Consider the following 21,572-nt stretch of genomic DNA (forward strand, 5'->3'; position numbering starts at 1 on the left):
CATTGCTAGGAAATATTTATTTTCACAGACAGCTTCATCCTCACATGAAACAGCCTTTCTAATTAGGTTATGGTGTCAGAAGCAATATGGGAAATTCAAGTATGCAAGGGTATCCATTTTAGATTTAGTCTGTGGAGTAAGATGTTATAAGGTGCATGTTAAACAGACTATGCCACATACCTATGAAGTAGGAGAAAGGCCAAGCAAGATCATCTCACTGCTACCAATTTGCCAACAAAGCATGTATTCCAAGTATTTGCATCACTTAATATGTTTATACTTTGTTTCCACTTTATTTATTGTAATTGTAAAGGTATATCACACCCTTTTTCCTCAACCTTGTTGTAAACAAAAATAGAAAGAGAATGACTACATGGTTTAACACATGCTACATTTACTGACAAAACTACAGATATAAATACATTATTTTATACATGTTACAATATTTAAGAATACTCTGTAAAATATACACAATTTAATGATTCATAAAATGTTGCACATTCTTAATGATCATTAATAGTATTGATATTATTATCAGTTTATAAAACACATCACATGCAATACTGCGCATGCAAATCTAAGAATACTACTCATCATATTTTACTATTTCTGCCCATTTAACTATCATAGTTGTTTACAAATGTCAGGTGGACTGATAAAAATGAACAGAAAATGCAATTAGAGCAATCAAATGTAATCAATATAAAACACAATACAACAGAATTCCCCAAAATATAAAAACATTTAAGAAACCACAGTATTTATAAGCATTTCTTTTAAACACCAAAGAGACACTGACATTCATGTACAATCTTTTGAGTAATTGCATCCACAGGTCTGAAGCTGAATGGTCTCTTTTGGTATAAGCAGACATGGAGGACAAACATCATTCCTTAGCTAATATAGCTATTCATTTCCAAGAATGTTTCTGAGAGAACAGCATATGCTTTCTGACTATTCGATATTGCTGACTTAGAAGAATTAGAGAAGGGATATATGTTACTTTTAGCAATTGTTCAATCGTCACATGATTTTACATTTGAAGTCAATGGCTGTGAGATGCCCAACTATGCAGGCATACTGTGGCCACTTATATGGGTCTGGAACTACTTCTGCCTGAAGTACAGATTATTAACCATCAATACTGAGGACAAACCTACTGGTTCATTGAGAAGAAGCTCAAGGATGGTTACCACATGATGGAATACTGTATGTTATGAAGTCTTTGCATATAATCTAAGTCTCAGATGTGGAGTGACACTTGAGCAATCTGTCTTCTTTAATGACCTACAGGATACTCAGAAAATATTACAACCCCAAAAATACTTGGCCGGGTAGCTTGGAGCATAAACTTCCTGCTCAGTTCCATACACATAGTAACTGTAGGTCTTCTGTTTGTACTCACAGTGTACTTCTGTGAGTGGAACAATCTCGATTGTCTGACGCTGAAAAACAAAAAAAAAAGCAAATGATATGTGATATTACAAATCCTCATGTATCATAAAACAGATCAAAGCTGTATATAAATTCAGTGAATAATGTGTAAAATTAAAACAAGGCCACACTTGGGAGCAAAAACTGAATAGTCTCAGTAATTCCACTGTGTGTTTAGTACACACCCCCACTGAAGCTTTTCAATACTTCTTATCTATCTGACTATCAAGATATCACTGACTCCAACTCCTTCATAAACTACTCCTTCTCTTTCTTTAGCTTATATCTACTGCCAGTTGACTTCCATACTGCCACTACCACTTTTTCTTTTGTTGTTTTCATTTTTTTTTCTGTCTCTTGTACTACAGCTTGACCATCAGCTACCGTGCACCCATTCAATTACTTCAAACATATCTTACTGGTGGTCCTACCCTGGGTAGGGCAGCTGGCAGAACTGAAAGCAGAGGTGTAGACACGTGTTGGTTCAAGTACTATCACCCAGGTAGGAGTGCACAGCAGGATGGGAAGGAAATGAAATGCGGTGACTTTCAGGTGAAGAGAAGCACATTGCCTGCAGCATCACACAGGCTGCTTGCTCCAGACTTTCGTAGTTCCTCAATAAGGCAGAATCTCAGAACACTAGTAACAAATCAGGAATCCAGCCAGGCCACCCAGAAAGTCTGACCACATAAGCAGAAACTTGCTGTAGCTTGTGTAAATCATATGGAAGAAAAAGCTTCAGGTAAACTTCCAAACTAAATAACAGTTAAATAAAAAAATGGCTCTTCTGATAAAAAATCATAAACTTTATTCAAACAATTAAAATAAAACCAAAAAACTTAGCGCTTTCGTCCACAGTGATCCAGACTTCATCAGAGTTTGTTAAACTGCAGTTCCATCCACATTTTATAACTGTTATTTAGTTTGGAAGTTTTTCTGAAGTTTTTTCTTCAATTCGGCTTATGAAAGCTACATTCTCTCTTAGTTCTTACCACCAAATAAAAGAGTGAACAGGACACACAAACAAACCAATTAGTAAAAAAAATAAAAGAAAATCCTAGCTAAGCTAGAGTTTTCACTGTGTGATTGCTTGCATCCTCTTGTAAAAGAGGATAATGGGATATATGCAAATTACCCCATAAGGACATCAGGTGTTTCAGCTATATGGCAGCTCTGAATGCCCATGACTTTTTTCTTTTTAAGTCTGTTAATGGACAAATTCAGGCCAATAAATTTGGCTTTATCGGCCTGAATTTGTCCAGTAACAGACTTAAAAAGAAAAAAGTCATGGGCATTCAGAACTGCCATACAGCTGAAACATCTGATGTCCCTAAGGTGTCATTTGCATGTACCCCATTATCCTCTTTTACAAGAGGTTTTAAGGAATCACACAGTGAAAACTCTAGCGTGGCTAGGATTTTCTTGTAATTTTTTTACTAATTAGTTCCTCCCACCAAGGATAATGATGCTACAATGTAGGCTCAGGTGGACAATGAAGCGATAACTATGAAGATGTGTCTATTTGAGTCCCTACAGCATCTATGTCTTCCCTACCATCTAATACTCCTACCACCAGTCTCCTGGAGTCCTGATCTTCACCAAGGCTTCAACAAATGATCCACCCTCATGCACATGAACTCACCCCCCCCCCCCCCCGGATGGCTTTCATATCCTTCGTGGCAGCTCCATAAAGTGCCAGAATCTTACAGCCTTGGGTCATGTGAGATACAGTCAGGGTTGCATCCTTCTACATCAATTAACCTGGACCCCCAACTACCACTATTTCACTTCTTGAGCTCCCCCACCCTTCTACAGTAAACTTTCCAGTACTTTTTATCCAACAATATTAAAGATTTTAAAACTTGAACACAAATTCAAAGCTATACACATCTGTATGACTATTCTTTTCTTAGGCAGTATTTGCATCCTCAGTCCCCTTATGACAATACAGACTGGTTGCAAGGCCTGGGTATTTACAATTATTATGCTAATTTGCAAGAAAAGTGACCTACCCCAGCATCCACAAAGTCACTTTCATTCTACCTGCTGCAGAACAATAGCGTGCTTTTGCAATTCTATGAGACGAAAATGACTTATGCCAAAATATTAAGTCTTCCAGTGAGGGCTCATGGAATAAAATCAGTCTACTTTGCAGTGCCATTACAGTTAAGGACAACAGCACTTTCATAGACCTCTGTTTCCATGGTTTCAATTTTCATTTAAAACACTGTTTTCATTTTTTTAAGCAAACAAAATTAATGACTACTAACCTTTAATAGCACTTACATTGATCATATTGTCAAGAGGCAAAAATGTGACATCTTTTTACTTAAAATAGCTAAACAGAACTAATGAACAATGACTGCTGCAAATATAAGGATCAGTAGCTTTATAAACAGTCTGCTATCATGGGTTCTCAAAAGAATCTTTCAGAAAACAGCAAGGAAATAATAGCATTCAGATATTACTAGCAACGGAAGAATTGTTACATAAGTTCTCAAGTTTAGGAAAAAAGCTTGCAGCTTACTGGCCTGGAAAAGCTTGGTAATTCTATACCATACTAGAATATATGGGTGTCATTGTACTCAAAGTGTTTCTTGCTGTGTTTTTATAATCAGAGAAAGTTTATTTTATTTATATATGTTATTAAACAGACAAAGCAGCACTGTGTGATGAAATCTGTCATATACTGTTGCATACAGTACTATCATAAGTAGTGCCTTTTAATGTGAAAATTATTTGTGCGCACTGACCACATTCTCTGTATATTCTAGGCATATGTTTTGAAAAAGAAAATCCAAAACTAAGGGTAGAAAAGATACACAGATGAATCATTCAATAAAAATGTCAAGAAAGACTTAGCTAAGTTATAGTTGTCACTGTATAATACCTTAAATCTCTTGTAGTGAAGACCCATCGGTTATCTGCAAATTACCCCTAAAGGACATGGCTTCTGAATGCCCATGACTTTTCACTTTTTAAGTCTTTACTAGTGCATTCAGACCAATAAAGCCAAAACCCACTAGCTCTAGACATGCCTTGTTTTTCCCTTTTTCACAGATTGCCAGTATAGCGCATGCAGATTGTTTGTCTATACTTTGGAAACACACAGCTTACGGCCAGGCCTAAAGCACCTAAATATTAAGGTGCCTGCAAAATGTCCCAAATAATATCCAAACCATAGTACTCATCAGTACTGTCCTGCAATCATTCATTCAACACATCTCACCTAGGCAACACTGGACTCTGGTAACTGTGGAGGAAGTAACTGCATTAAGATGGATGTCTGGGGCAACTGGGCACTCAGAAGCGATAGGGATTCTAGATTCTCCAATGAGTATTTTAGAGTTTTTTTTAAACAACATATTCATTAAATAATGGCCTGAACAAAAGTCCTGATTCAGGCAAGAAATTCAGTTTTACTTTTCAACTTTGCTTTTTCATGCCACCTTTGAACATACCCTAAGTGACCAGTTACTAATAACCGTGGAAGAAAAAAATGCATTAAACTGGGGGAGGAGATTAGAGGATGACAAGTTGCAGAAGCCATTCAGGTTCTAGATGCTGTGAGGTGCATTTGCAAGTTTTTTTTTTAAACTTTTTAACGTGGTTTATGACAACTTATTAATGAGTTGTATACTGAAAGGCATAATACTGAATGCAACATTCTGAAATGCCAAAATGCTAAAACCTGACAACACCGAACTCAAAATAGTTACAAAAATCAAACATGTACTAAATACATACATACATACATACACTGCACCAGTACACAGATGGTAAACAAACAAATATCACTCCTCTGTTAGTAGCATTTGTGAAACTAGTAGCTACTTTTTTCATTAGCAAATGTCTTCAATGGGAGACACTAAGCCTTCAAGTACAGGCAGTTAATTAGGAAATTAATGAACAATATGCACTGAGACATTTAAAAAAGAAACATCACAATTACTGTTTAAAGTGGAACTGGCAAACAGTTTAGTGAAAATAAATAAAAGTAAATATTTTTGCAAGTAGATACATACCCAGCATTCTTAGTACTTCAGTTTGTTGTTGTTCTTTCGGCTTTTCCCGGTTAGGGGTCGCCACAGTGGAAGTCCGGTCCGCTAATGATTGGCAGTAGAATTTTTACGGGTGCTGAGGTGCCAGCTCAATGCCCAACCTTCAACAAAGGCATCCCCATTCTACGCATGTCTTTCGAATGCCACTTGACCATGACGAGGACATGCAGACTCCACACAGAAGGCACTCCAGCCGAGAATCGAACAGGAGAACCTCTTGCTGTGAGGCAACAACGCTACCGCTACACCACCATGGCTTCTTAGTACTTCAATATTAAACATAATAGTGCAGAGTTTGGTTTATTCATTTAATGACAGTCAGTGTACTTTTTTCTTATGGCTAACTGAGACTATGCAAGATATGTTTCACATAAAGATGGAAAATGAAACTAAATAAAATCCTTGTGTCTTTCGGCTTTTTCCCGGTTAGGGGTCGCCACAGCAGAACTCCAGTCCGCTAATGATTGGCAGTTGATTTTTACGTACCGGCTTGCCAGGCCTGATGCACAACCTTCAATGAAGGTACACCCATTCACGCATGTCTCCACGCAGAAGACGCTCTAGCTGAGAATCGAACCGGACAGCGTCTTACTGTGAGGCGACAATGCTACTGCAGCACCACCACCGTGAAACTAAATAAAATCCTAAACAGCAAAAATAAGTTTCCCTTGCTAAAACCAACTAAAACTGGAAAACAATACCACTGACAGTGAAGAATGAGTTAAAGTACTATTTCTTTCTAGAAAATGGTCTAGGAGAAGGACAGATGATATCTATCCAAAAGATGACACAGGTAATAGCATTTACTTCCAGCATCATTAAACATAAATTTAGAATAGGTAAGGCTTGTGAATGTGGCCATCTATTAGACAACCTGTCCCTATATGAAGAGATAACTTCCTTTTTTGGAATATGTATACAGTACTATGTGTTTGCTGGGAGTAATAAAATAATTGGAGGGGACTGAAATTGTATTTAGTTTTTTTGTTTGTTTGTTTTTTTAAGTGCTTTCATTGAAGCAAAATAACTGGTAAAATGATACATGGGCAAGTGCATACAAGATCAGTCTGACAAGTACTGGAGTGTTGCAAGCTGAAAACATATATTCAAATGAAGTGCTATGCAAAGTATGTGAAAGTAATAGCTTTTTCTCAAAATGACTGCCTTATCAATTTTATCATTGAATGTAAATGACATTAAAGGTACAGAATAAAAGCAAAGTGTACTGAATTATTTTTAAAAGTATAGGGTGCAAACAGTAACGTCACAGGAGACACATCTGGGTATTAATAAATATGTGAATTCAACAAAGAAATTATTTAAACTGTGGTGGTGGTGCTGCGGTAGTGCTGTTGCCTCACAATAAGATGTTGCCCTGTTTGATTCTCAGCTAGAGCGTCTTCTGTGTGGAGATATGCGTGAATGGGCACACCTTCGTTGAAGGTTGTGCGTCAGGGCCGGCAACTCGGCATGTAAAAATCTACTGCCAATCATTAGTGGACCGAAGTTCCGCTGTGGCAACCCCTAACCGGGAAAAGCCGAAAGACACAACAACAAAGAAATTATTTAGAACCAATATTCAGCAGAGGGGCAATGGAAAAGAAGGATAATAAAACAGACTGCAAGAGAGCCTCTAATAGAGATGCTAAAATGATGGTAAATTTGTTGTAATAAGGATGTCAGTGGCAGGGAAGGAGAATTCCACTGACATGTACTTACATTGCACCTGATACTACTTTTATGGAGCTTGAGAGAAATTGGGAAAAATAATTAGATTTCAGCAGGGAATATTATTTCAGTGGGGACTGGAACCTGATTTTAAATAGTGATGATGTAATTAGCAAGCATACAGAAATATAACAAAAGAGATTTCATTTCTGAAGAAATATATACAAATGGTTGGGATGGGAGATATGAATTTACATATTATTCCCCAAGGAACAATAACTGGGCAAGACTGAATAGAAATTATATTCCACAGTAGCATGGGTATTTAATTGAAAACTTTAAAACATATCTAATATCTATTTTGGATCATGCACCAATAAAATCTAAGATAAAAGACGTACGGCAGGATTCACGAAGGCTTGCACGGAGTGTAAGAGACGTGCAACACTCCATGCAAGCCTCGCGATCCAGGAACAGCCCTAAACTCCGTGTAAGAGACCAGCTAAAACGTCTCTTACACGGACTGGGCGTGGATATGCTAAATACCTCACTTGCAGCTGAAAGGTATGCAAATGAGGTATATTAGTGATCCATGAAGCAGAAACCAGCCCGTGTAAGAGACATTTTAGCTGCAGAAATGTACTCAGTTGACAACTGAGTACGTTTCTGCAAAAATCACAACGGAGCCATGTCAGCTCCAAATAAAGGGTGCATATGTGTCAGGCAGCATGCCAATGTCCAAATATGTGGCCATTGGCAAGGTAACCCGATGCAAAAATTATAAAAATATATATCGTAGCGCAGCCCCGCGCAAACGGGTTGCGCTGTATAAAACATAAAAATGAAGGTTATAAACCCACAAGTGTGGGTTTTATGCAATACATGGAATGACAATGCAGGGACCAGCAGACCAAAAACAACATGGCCACCGTGTAGTGGTTGCTAAGGGGGGAAGCCGAGTCTAAGACATGTAACTAAGCATTAGTAGGCAATCTCATGTAAATGAGGGTTAGGATACTGAATCCCACAGTCACATAGCAAATGAGCACAGTCTGAGTAGTGTAAGAGATACATAAGGGGGAGGAATAGAGTAGGAGATAGGTGACATCACAGGGGGGAATGGTAGAAAGAAATGCAGTTCATTGGAGGTCAGTGTAACAAGACTGATGACAGACACAGATCAGGGAAAGAGGAGTGCCACAAGAAAACCATGGGAAAGTCAAGAAATGGAATGTATACACTGTTACTTACACCAAAGTTTCTTGCTGGGCGTGCATGCGCACGTGTGCGAGCCATGAAGTGCGAGTAGGGCAGTGTGCACGCATGTAGGGCAGACTGAGCATGTAGGAGCCTGTTGGCAGACCTGTAACACTGTTTGCGATGGTGTGCGCGCGTTTTAACCCAAATAGGCAGATCCTGAACCATGTAAGCATGTGTGCACGCGTGTAAGCCACTGTGAGCGTGTTTCTGCTGGTATGCACGCTGCTCCCCCCTGAGGAAACAGAAAGGAAAAACGAAGCAACAGAATTAGTAGGAAGCTAGCAGGGAATACTGCTGGAGCTAGCAGGTGAAAACAATTAGAAGCAGGCAATTACACAGGCAGAATAGTAGCCCAGCCCAGCACTTAAAACTCTGCAAACAGCAGTGCAGGATGTTTCTCTCAAGAGACACTGCAAGACAGGAGTAAGCTATTAAAAGTGAAAACTGAAAAAGCTGAACTCAGAGCAGAAATGTTAGGCGCTGTCATAATGAGACATAGGCGACTTGCTGAGGGTGGTGACAATGCAGATGGTGCCAGACAACCCACAGTGAGGAGACGGAGAAGAGTGTACAGGCCCAGGGTCACCTACCACGGGTTACATGAGCTGGAGATAGTAGAGTGCTATACAGTGGACAGAGAGCTCCTGCAGCAAATAGTTGAGCTGTGCAGGCAAACCTCACACACAGAACCAACAGAGGGGAACCCATCCCAGTGGAAACCAAGGTATGTGTTGGCCTAAGAATACTAGCAACAGGTACCTTCCAAAGACCAACTGGTGATATGATGGGGATATCACAGGCATCAGCCTCCAAGGTACTGCACCAGTTCCTGGATGCCATGTTAGCACATGTCGGTGATCATGTATATTTCCCCAATGCCCGTGAGGTATTGGCCAGCAATATGCGTCTCTTCCAGCAAATAGCGGAATACCCTGAGGTAGTGGGTGCAATAGACTGCACGCACATATGCATCAAAGCACCAGCCGGTGAGCGGGGTAGGGCCTACATTAACCACAAGGGCTTCCCCTCCATCAAATGCCAGGTCGTGTGTGATGCCCAGGGCATAATAATGAATGTGTGTGCTGGCTGCCCTGGGAGCTACCATGATTCCCACATCTGCATTTGATGCAGCTGTACCAGACATTTGCCAATGGGGACATCCCACATGGACACCTAGTGGGGGATGCAGGTTATGCACTGGAGCCATGGCTGATGACACCCATCAGAAACGCACACACACCTGAACAGGAACGCCATAATGAGGCACTTGCACAAACACGTAATGTAATAGAGCGTGTTTGGGCTGCTCAAGTCATGGTTCCGGTGTCTGGACACATCTGGTGGAGCCTTGCAGTACACACCAACTACATGTACCCAAATTGTCATGGTATGTGCTATGCTACATAATATGATCTTGCGAAAACAGCTGCAGCAGGACCAGCATAGGGCTGGGCCAAACAGCCCCCCACCATTGCCAAGGCCATCACAGGCAGAGCGTGACTCGGAGGAGGAACAACCTGAGCCTGCCCCAGTAGGCAGAAGGAGGCGTGCCTAGTATGCCCTGGCCTTGGCAAAGAGGCAACGAATAGCACATACACTGGCTCTGTAGGAACCCTGGGAATGATACCCCCTCTGACTCACTCAAATAATAACAGGGATGCCTAAAATGACATGACCTGCTCACAAACATGTACAGGGAGTGTAATATGCGCATCCGACAGAGGCAGCCCTGCAGCACCACCTGAGGCATGAATGCCATGTGTTAAGTAATGTAACATCATGTACTATATGCACACCTGAGGACCCTGACTAACATCCACCCTCACCAAGCATGAAGCCACAAAATGACGATGGGATGATCAACTGCAATAACTGGCTGAAGTAATGCAGTTAGTCAAAGGGGAGCCAATGTGTTCCAGCCTGGGAAAACATGCGGAGCATGACATGATGCACCACCTGCTAGGGGTGGCGTGCACCTATCAGTCCAGGCCCCATGGATACTGGCAAAGGCTGTCAGTACATACAGCATGCCCTGAATAGGTAAGTCTCAAAACACAAACCCACCTTCATAGGTACCACAAGGGATAGGAACCTAGATGTAATGCTACCCAATGCCAGAAGTCTAAACAGCAAGATGTGTGCAGTGTAAACGCACACAGTATGGAGAATGTAGATATCAGTCCTGTAATAAAAAACTGGGTCAAGGCTCACATCAGCACCCTAACACTACCAGGTCACACCTCATACTGTGCTGTACACATGGAACAAGCTACCAAAGGAGGGTGACTAGCAATAAATGTCAAGGATAACCACACCCCCCATGTTGATACCACAACAAGAAGCAGCATGGATTAGCCATGGTCAAATACCAATGGCTAAAATCGCCTCCCAGTATATAGCCTGCTGCAGACTACTGTCCTAATACCAGGAACTGCACCTGGCCTATGTTGGAATACATGAATATATCAAGCCCCCCAAACCACATTATATTGCTTGACTGAAAATACCCAGACATACACTGGGAGCATTATACTAGCACGAACACAGTAGGAGAAAAGCTCCCAGAATCCATAAACCAAAATGCCCAGGAACAACGTACCACTCCCACAAGAGGGGTAAGCATACTGGATGTGATAATCAGCAACATGTGTACTGGATGGCAAGATGAGAAGTGTATCCCTCACTGGTAAGACCAGACCATAGAGTAATCACACTGGATATACACATCCTGACCCCAGTCCCTGGCCAGAATACCACAGTGAAAAACATGTGTAAAGCATAGGTTGCACCCCTCCAAACTGATGTGGAATCCACGAAAGGCCCTGTGCAAGTGCAGAATATGGGACACACCGCAGAACATGTTATACAATTCCATGAACACAGCCAGGAATGCTTGGAGTATGCAATCACAAATAACAACAAGACACAATGCCATACACGCAGGCATCTGGCATGCTGGACTCCAGCCATTACCAAGCCATGCAAGAGAATGAGGAAGCTACTACATGATAGAGCAAACATAAAAAGGGAAGTAATCACTGATCAGTAGTATGGCAATAAAATATGTCCACACATACAATCCACTAAGGCCAGCCACAACAGGTAGAATCTGTGAATCCAGAGGCAATGTGACACCTGGCCCAAGTACACAGACAACCCACAACTCCCCCCAATAAATACAAATATATGTGAGAGATGCAACCATGTATCCAAACCGGAGGCTGACCTCCCCCAACTCAGTACTGTCGAAACTAGTCAGGAAGAGAAGGTAACCACATACAGCACAAACCCAGTCCCAAATAAACCTATCACAACTGTAAACCAAACACAAACACAGAAAAACATTCCCGGAGGCCCTAATTACAAACACACCACACCAACAGAAGCCTCCAAAGCAGATCCCAAGCAACCACAACCTCCAAACATAGCACATGCAACACATAGTATACAAAGCTGGTGTGCCAAACAGTCACAGGCCAGAAGGAGGAACAACATGCCTGATACAGTTGTAATAGGTGTCTGTATAGGCAGACACACTGCTGTCCCACTCACCAGACTGAACAAGGGAAAGGGTACAGTAAGCTGCCTGTAGGCTGCCGCAATATGCCACATAACACAAGTACGCATGTCACCCCAAAGCAAGCAGAAATATGATGCACTCATTGTCCATGCTGGTGTGAATGACCTGAGATGTACCTCCCTGGACTACATGAAAAGAGACATGGATGAGCTCTCTGAGTATGTATCCCAGGCCGGTATGACACTGGCCGTTTGCAGCATCCAACCCTCACCAAGAATGATGCTACAGTACAAACACAGAAGGATCATCTTTAACAGGTGGCACAGTTACAGCTGTCAGTCCAAGAGGGTCTCATGTCTGTCTGCTTGAGATGTCATGCATGACAAGCCATGCTGCTGTTCCAGGGATGGCTTGCACCTGTTACCCCTGGACGTCTGGATACTGGATAAGGCCTTTGCCACCTCCATAGAGCCGTATGTAGGCAAGGCCAAAAAGACTACCCACCACCCTAAAAAACATAAGTGGTAAGAAACATAAGGGTAATGCTGACCAATGCCAGATGTGTAAACTGCAATATGCATGTCCCTGAGGCACTTCCCAGTATGGAGAACATCGATGTCTGTGCAGTGACAGAAGCCTGCTGCAAGCCTACTGATAGCACACCAGCACTACCAGGTTATACCACATATCATGCTTTATGGCCCCAACACCTGGACCAAAACATCAAAAGAGGGGGAGTATCCATATGCAGCACAGACACCCATACGGCCAGGTAACTGACAATGCACAAAGCAGTGGAGACCACCCATGTGCACCTAAGTGTAGTCAAAACTCCTGTACAGTCTGTAGCATGCGACAGACCACACTTTCACACACAAGAACTCCATCCAGACATCCTGAAGACACTGGACAGTATGAATGTCCCACCAAATACCAGACAAGGTACTCACAAATTACCACATAGGTGGTAAACCATTATGTATGCAAGGAGTAATCAGGGACCTAGGGAAACAAGTCGACAGTAATCTGTCATGTGACACTCACAATGCCAATGTGGCTAGGAAGATTGTCGATATTGGACACCGTATCATGAAAGGATTCACATCTACATCAACAGAGGTCACTGTGCCCCTGTACTGTTCCCTTATCAGACCCATAATCTAGTACAATGACTCATATGGGATGTACCGTACGTGACACCTGCAGCGGTTCGGAAGACCTCAAAGGTACCCCACCAAGAGGATAAAGGGTGTCAAATATATGTCATATGATGCCTGGCTGTAGACACCCCAGCTGAATGCAGTCACAGACTGCCTGCACAGAGGCATTGTATGTCTGTTGTACAAGGCCACATCCAACACAGGAGTAATGGACATGCTCCACCACAGGAAATCAAAGCCATTGGAGCTGTGAGAGTGACAGATGTCAGCCTCAACACATAATGAAATAGGATGTGCTGGAGGGACAGATACATAACCCAGAGGCTCCCCACACCCAGAAACAGGATCCCAATCCATGTTAGGCAGAGCCCCTCACTGACACCCCTCAACAGGAATATTGCCAAGTGGATGGATGATTGTACATGTACACTGGGGTCTTCACTGTGTCACGACCAGACAGAGGCACAGTAAAGAAAATCATAAATGGCCATAATAGTCACATAGCAAGGCGGTGAAAGACACACACACTCTGGCTTGGCTTACTAATGCCCTAGGGTGGATAGCCTAGTATGAACCCATGAACCTATGAAGATACAAATTGTACAGGACACTAAGGATAATCACAAGGCTTACTTAACTGATGGTAGGAACCATGTTGGGAATCCACAGATATGCTCGAATCACACAGATATTACAAACAACATACCAAACACACACACATATTGCCAACATACAACCTGACAGGTGCAGTGCAAACCCCCCCCCCCAGAATTCAAAATATCTATCCCAGCAGACTGCTGGTCCCCTGACATTGCAGATGCTGAGGTAACAGCCATCATCTGCAAAGCAAAACACACAGCAGCAAAGGTATGTGATGGTGTCCTGGGCTGAGGCCAACATGGACTCCAAGAATAATGGAATGCCAAATCACACTACTGCCCAATGTCAGCCTTACCACAGGATATGTACCCAAAGAGCAGTGTACAACAACAGTGGTCCTTCACAACAAAGGTGTTGCCTGAATGGATACTGCAAACTACCACCCCAGGATCCTGACAAGCTTGGTCTGCTATGGAAAGGATCAGTATGTACCGCAGACATAAAGCTATCGTGGACCTACTGATACCGGACCCTACACAGTGTGGCTGTCATAACTGCAGATCCTGCCCCCTAAACATGTTTGACCCATCTGAAACAGTCATTAAGGTCATTGATGAGGGCAATGTGGTCCACACTGTGTAGCTGGACCGTGCATATGCTTCCAGACAATACCCTACGAGTTTAGTATGGATATGTTCACCAGCTTAAATATATATCCCTATGTCAGTAGAGGGGTTGCAAACCAGACCAAGGACAGAACTGACATGGTCAGACATGCTGCATCCATGTCAGACTACAAAGCAGATATGAGTGGCATCCCACAAGGCTTGGTCCTGGGACCCCCCCGTTCTGTATATATGCCCCATAGGTATAGGCCAACATGGAAGGACTGTGACTGAACATGTATGCAGAGGAGTACAAACAGCCCACCATATCCAACCCCCAGCTGACACAAGCAACCCACAAAAGGGCCACCTAGAAACAGACAACTGGAGCCATAGCCATGTCAGCAAGCTAATTACAGAACTGTGCATAGACAACCACCGTGGATATACAGTAAGTGCCCACAAATTACCAAACAGGTGTTAACCCATTACGTACCTAACATGTAATGAGAGACCTGGGGACACAAGGTGATAGATATCCTGCACTGTACAAACATGTGGCTGTAGTGTTCACAGAAACATACCATATACCCACCCAATCATGAAGGTTGTCAGATGTAGATAAGGGGAGGTCACTGTGGCTCTGCAGTCATCCTTCATCAGCATCACAATTGACTACAATAGCCCCTGTGGGATATACCTCAGCAGACACCTCCATCAACTGTAAAGTCCACAACAGTACCCCACCAGGAGTAGCAAAGAGCATGAACAGATGTCATGTGTTGCCTGAGTAAACAAACTGCAGTTCCACACACTGCCATACTGCCCAGCCAGAGGCAAGCTGTGCCTGATGTATGAAGCCATGTCCAAGCTGGAATCAATGAACATGCTGCACCTTGTACAATCTGAATGGCAGTGAGCTATGCACATGAGAGACCTGAACCCCAGCACTGACATACATAGGAAAAGCTGTACAGAATGATCCATAACACAGAAGGCACCCCCACTCTTGAGTAAACTCCTGGTACAGGTTAGCCAGAGAGTCACCTATCGACACCCCTCAAGAGGAATCCCGATGAGTGGATGGGAGATGGTAGGTTAACCCTGGGTATCACTGTTATGTCAGAGGTAGACGGAGGCACAGTATACTAACTATGACATATGTCATGGCAAACTCCAGTTACACTGTGTGTCGAAGGACAAACACACCCTGTGACTAGCATCAGAAATGGCCTAGGGAACATCGCTAGTGTTTGCCAATGTCCACCTATGTTGTGGAATACACTACCAATGTTGGACGAGCCTGGTGTAGGTAGTCCATATCTGAACATAATGCAACATGGTCATATGTGCACAACTGGCCCCTACACAGTCTGTTGTGCTCACTATGAAGATGTCAAGCAGTGATAGGACTAAAGCCCAGGATGCTGTCCACCACAGTGAAAGTACTGAACCAGTACACTATACGGTACTACAGTGTTAGGTCATTATGAAAGTATGTTGACAACTGTCTGCAAAGTATCCCATGCAATCCCTGCAGACACAGTATAATCCCTGTTGTGGCAGACATGAAGCAGTTGGCCAGTTAGTACACAACATGACACCCAACACACAACCATAAACGTGAGATATTGTTGAAGTTCACACACACCCAAATATGTGGTGGACTTCAGAGTGCAACATATGGAAAGCTCACACTGGGCATGCTCACACACTTTGATAAATGAGGCATATGTCAAACAACATGCCATGGAAAGGCTGAACTAGGCATGCTCACATCTCTATTTAGCAGTTGGCCACACATATCTGGTATTTGTACGTGTCATTCCAGGAACCAACCACAATGCAGCAATCTGTCCAGTGCACACAGTAAATGACTACAGAGACATAAGTGATATAGTGGATCACCGTCATATTCAAACATCTTCCACAGATACACAAGTTGTTCATAGGAACAGGGAATGCTATGGCAATAAAGACCTGCAAACAGTAGAACAGCACAACAAATATTGTGCATCTGACAACTGAACATATGGGTATAGATGTCAATACTAGGCTTGTTGCCCTAGGGAATGACAGCTTAGCCAGTGTGTGCTTGGCATCTGCATCCCCAGTACAGTAGGCTACTGTGCCACTGTAAAGTAGGTCACATAAGGCAACGTGTGAGGCTAGTGAGCTGTGCCTCTGTCAAGCAGGGGCACAGTGGAGATCCCAGGGTTTGAATGTGCTAAGCCACAGCCATGTTGTTGGTGTGTGCTGGAAGAGGGTTGCTGAGGACCTCTAACAGTAAGTGGCCATCAATAACAGACTGAGGGGAGCCCTATCTGCATTGTCTGGACAATTCCACTGTCAACACTGTGTTGTGATGATTATGTGGGAATGAAGTGTCATGCCGGAACTGTTCACAGATGTCCTCCCTCTGTGGGCTACAGCTCTGCAATGTATTAGCTCACTCTGTCTGTTGGACAGCTCATATATGGGGGGGGTGGGGCGTAGTAGGGTGTGTGTAAATGCAAGTGTGAGAGAACAGATCCTTTTGGCAAATACTACAATACACCAGATGCTGCATATTCCCCCAGTAAACACAGGGGATGTCACCACACTATCAGCACAGCCAAACAGGGCTAGTTGGCCAGTAATGCCAATAGTGCGCTCTGCTACTGGGTCTATTACCATTGTCAGAGTACAGATAGGTATGTTTTGGTAACCCACACCTGCCACGTGTGGTTGTGTCACACATTATGACCTTGTGTGGGTCTTTGTGCATAATAATGCATGCCATTGCCTAAACCAGCAATGGCAATGCACACATGATGTATGTGTGTGACACATACACATAAATACCTGTGACCTGCAGTAGTTACCATGTCTGACACGTGCCTCGAGTGGATAAATGGTATTTGCAATGCATAACAATATGACTGTGTCTTACTGTGCAGGGGCCGCACGCGGTATGTGTCTATACAGTGTAGGTGTATATGGTAAAATACCTACAGCAGGGCATACACATCTGGTCTGGGCCATATAGTCTATATGTAGTCGATGTACAGGTGCTGCATGTTCCCACCTGTTGTGGGAGTGGTAACATGTTATTCCACTGCAATTCAGTGACCACATGCTGGGAACCCTTCAACTAGTGTGTTGTAGCTACAGTAATGCTCACGCACAATGTTTGGCTGGATGCAGTCCAGCCATATAAAGACAGTTCTTGAGACTGTCATATTGCCAGTGTTGTTATGGAGGATAGGTGGGTTTCTTGTGTATGGGAGGGTTGTGTGTGCCAGGCTATGAACCAGACGGCAGTCCGACACACTGTTAGCTGTACATGAATAGGCCCTGATGCTTTGTGCTGTGCCAACAACCTGGAGGTGTGTGTATCTGTGGTGCCTTGGGATACCACCCCCCCCCGTCCATGTGTGTTACATGTGTAGGGGATGACAAGCATGGTATGAGGTATAACCTGGCAGTGATGGGTTGCACCTGTGAGCTGTGAATCAGGACTCTGGTACTGCACAGACATTGCAGTTCACCATGCTGAGGACAGTGTCCAGTGCATGCATCTTGCGTTGTACACTGCTGGTGTTGTGTAGCATCACTGTTAGTGTCCTATCCTGTGTGATACCCATGGAGGTGGCTACGTAATCCGTGTCCTGCAGCATAAGGCAGTATGTGTGTATCAAGGGGCTTCGACAATATACATTGGCCCATGGGTGTCACGTGCAAGCTGCCCCTCGCAAATCATTGTGGCTTCCCTAGCATGTAAGCACACGTTGACAGCCAGTGGATACCCTATGAATGACATTGGAGATTGAGCAGAATGTAGACATAGAACACCCTTCCTACGTATAGTGGTAGCATACCTGGTGAGGGTATGATGGCAACCAAGATCAGGCTCATTCTGGCCCATGCCACATGCTGAAAGATCCCTTCTATGTTCCCTATCATGTAGTCCAGGGAGGTATGTCTCAGGTCATCTATAGTGGCATGGTCAATGACTGAGTCATATGTGTCCATGCCTCTGACTGACCTGTATGCATGTGTTTTGTGGTGGACCATAGTGCCCCACAGGCATATCACTGTGACCTTCACCATGTACAGCCTGTTGAGCGGGACCCCACTGCAGCAGCCAACAGAGGTACCTGACACATCTGTAGCAGGTGTGTTGTGTAGCCCTACAGGCTGTGAGTGTGTGGCACATGGGATGTGTGTGCCATGTGTGGCATGTGCTCTGTTCCGACGTAACATATGCCTGTGTGCCAGCTGCGGAGGTGTGTGATGCTCAGGCAGGATGCTATTCTGAGTCTCCAAGTATGCCCCAGTGTGTTCAGATTGCTGTCAGTGCGGGTCTATGTCTGACTGGTATTGTAGTCACTGTAGTATGTCATGCCACCTGACAGGGTATGGCATTACTGGGTTCAGAGTGCTCAGTCCCCAGATTGGCTATGTGGTGGCATCCCACACATGTGTTGTACATTCCTGGCCAGGGGTGATGGTTGACTGCATACATGTGGCAGCTGTGACATTGCCACATGACTCACATAAACCACAACTGGACCATAGAGGTGATTCACAGGTTACCTTTGCACATGCTACCCTAGTAGTGTGATTGCCATGGTGATTACCAACACATAGGGCCAATGGGGAACAACATACTGAAGGTGTGTATGTGTGGGTGCACTGCTACTGTTTCATAGCACTGGCATATATGACTGCACACGTGGGTAAATGCCAGGTAAGACATGTGCAATGTGTCACAGGCAACGTACATGCGAACAGGACAGACACGGATGTTCTGTCATGTGTAAACTTGACATATGTATCGTAAGCTATGCAGATGTCACTAGGAGTCCACAGAAGCACTGTAACTCTGCATTGCAGGTGGAAGCAGTGTTCCAGGGAACCCCAAGCGAACATGCATGCAAACAAAGCTACAGTAAGCAGGGCTGGAAGTAGTCCATTGTACAACAAAGAAGGGGTAACACTAACAGTAGGTAACAGTGCAAATATGTAGGCACTATCAACATGTACCCAGGAATGCACAGCGCAGATGCCCATGGTAGAACTGATATTATGTCATAGTTAATTGTGATTTGGATTACATTGGTACTGCACACATATCAACATGTGCAAACATCCACATTGCATAGTCGTTGTGGGCAACTTGCCACCATTACTGTACATGTCCATCATTGCGTATCACTACTTGCATTAGCTTCCCCCCTGTGCTACCCATGTATGTGGATATCTGTTGACATCCTTACCACCGGTATGCAATAATGTGCAGCTGTTACACTTTGGTACGTACTATGGGTGCAGATAACAATTCAGGACAGTCATACGGTTACTGCATCAGGCATGCTGGGATATACATATAGTCATATCAGCACACTGTACTGTTACCAACATGATACTATACACTTCTATGTAGTCACCCTGTGCATCAGCAACGTGTTTACCTGTTCCTGCACTGATGTTGGAGATTGCAGGAGGTGGCACCGTTTCATCATATGCACAGGGTGCGAATTAGGTATGCCTGAGTCTGCCACTGATACCACCAATTGACATGTGTGTGTGTATGTGTGTTGCTGAGGGACAGCAGTACAGGGTGGGGCACTGTTGGTGCAGTGTGTGCATGTATGTGGTAGCCCCAGGTGTTAACATTTCGCATGTGTGTATGCACGCACACAGTTCCACCTCATGGCTGCCATATACAGGTGTTTGTGGACAGCCACAGACTGCACCTGGCAGGTCATACAGATCAGTGTCTGTGGGCACGGACACGGTACCTGTGCCTGGCAGGGATGCTACGGACCATATTCAGTACTAAGCCAGACTGGGTGCTGTCATCAGAAGCGGGAGTGTGTTGACTGGACACAGGTCCCTGTTGGGACTGTCCAGAACCATGTGCACGTGGTTTCCTGGGGCGTTCCGATGACAGCACAGACCCAACATTGCTGGGGCTGCTGCTGGCACTATGGGGGTGTGCGCGGGCCTGTTGTCATCCACGCCGACTGCCAGCTGCTGCTGGCATACGGCCACGTCGACACCACAACCACCCACCATTGTCCTGGCTCATGGACATGTGGTTGTGGAACTGCTGTAATATGTCCCCACAACGTCTGTCTATGACATTGGTGAAATTACGGATAGCATCCGCGATGTCACGCATACTGTCAGTCATGGCTGTGTGACATGCTCTCAGCTCCCTCAGACCCTGTCTGGTGTACCTTTCCATACGCGACTGTGCCTGCATGACAGCCCAAAACATAGCTGAGGTTGACAGACCTCTTTGGGCACGTCTGCCAGAGGCAGTATGCCCACGGATGCTCCCAAGAGAACCCATGGGCAACTGTCTGTGTGGTACCATTGCAGGACCCTGCTCATGGCTGCTGTGTGGGGAAGCATGTGCCACAGATACCACATTACCCTGGTCAATGCCCACTGTATCCTGTCAATCACCTAGGTACAATGGTGACAAAGGATGTACTGGCAGGATGGCTGTGTGCAATGATGGGGTTGACAGCTGTGTACTGTCAATTGGCTGACCAATGGCAGACCCTGACACACCTTCCTGTGCCATTACACAGATATCATCATTACCAGTACCTGTGGCACAAGATTCAGGTTCCCTGCTGCAGGACACCAGAGCAGCACCAGAACATGTGGGAGGAAGACAGGAAACACAGTTTACGGTGTCCACACAATGTTACCAGTGATGCACTTATGCACACATGCACATGTGGACACATGCACACATGGACACAGGCACACATGCACACATGCACACTTGTACACATGCACACATGGACACATGCACACATGCGGACACAAGCACACATGCACACGTGGACACAGGCACACATGCACACCCCGCAGTAAACACACAGAGCACTACTGAGTTACACTAGTATTACTAGCACTATCAGGACTATTATAGGTATTGTTAAACACACTCACCAGCATGGATGGCCTGCCTTGCTGTAACACCGGAGGGACCTGCAGAAATGAGGAGATTAATGTCAGTGGGCACAACTGTGCCATTGATACTGCATATGATACAGTGCAGTAGTACACCAGTTGCCTTTCACACGTCAGCTGCTGATATTGCCAATATCACACCTGCACAATTACATACTATGTTGACAGCTACATACCATGGACACACCTTACACATGCATAAACTAACAGTGTACAGAACAGTCAAGTGTACATATGGCATATTACCTGCACGCTCCATGTCGTGCTGCTGTGTGGATCCAGCCTC

The 21,572-nt window shown here is 44.2% G+C and overlaps 1 protein-coding gene across 2 annotated transcripts in view; it reads right to left on the reverse strand.

Annotated features, from left to right (window-relative positions):
• Positions 1-377: 377 nt before the first annotated feature.
• LOC122806802 (protein SSUH2 homolog) overlaps positions 378-21,572 on the reverse strand; it is a 600,540-nt gene continuing 579,345 nt past the window's right edge. For both annotated transcript variants that reach the window (XM_044077522.1, XM_044077521.1), the window contains exon 12: positions 378-1,445. In XM_044077522.1, the coding sequence (XP_043933457.1) occupies positions 1,299-1,445 (147 nt within the window). In that variant the 3' untranslated portion in view covers positions 378-1,298. The remainder of the gene's footprint in view (positions 1,446-21,572) is intronic.

The sequence above is a fragment of the Protopterus annectens genome, chromosome 7.part0 (assembly GCF_019279795.1).
Source record: "Protopterus annectens isolate FY-2018-M chromosome 7.part0, PAN1.0, whole genome shotgun sequence".
NCBI classification, from domain to species: domain Eukaryota; kingdom Metazoa; phylum Chordata; order Ceratodontiformes; family Protopteridae; genus Protopterus; species Protopterus annectens.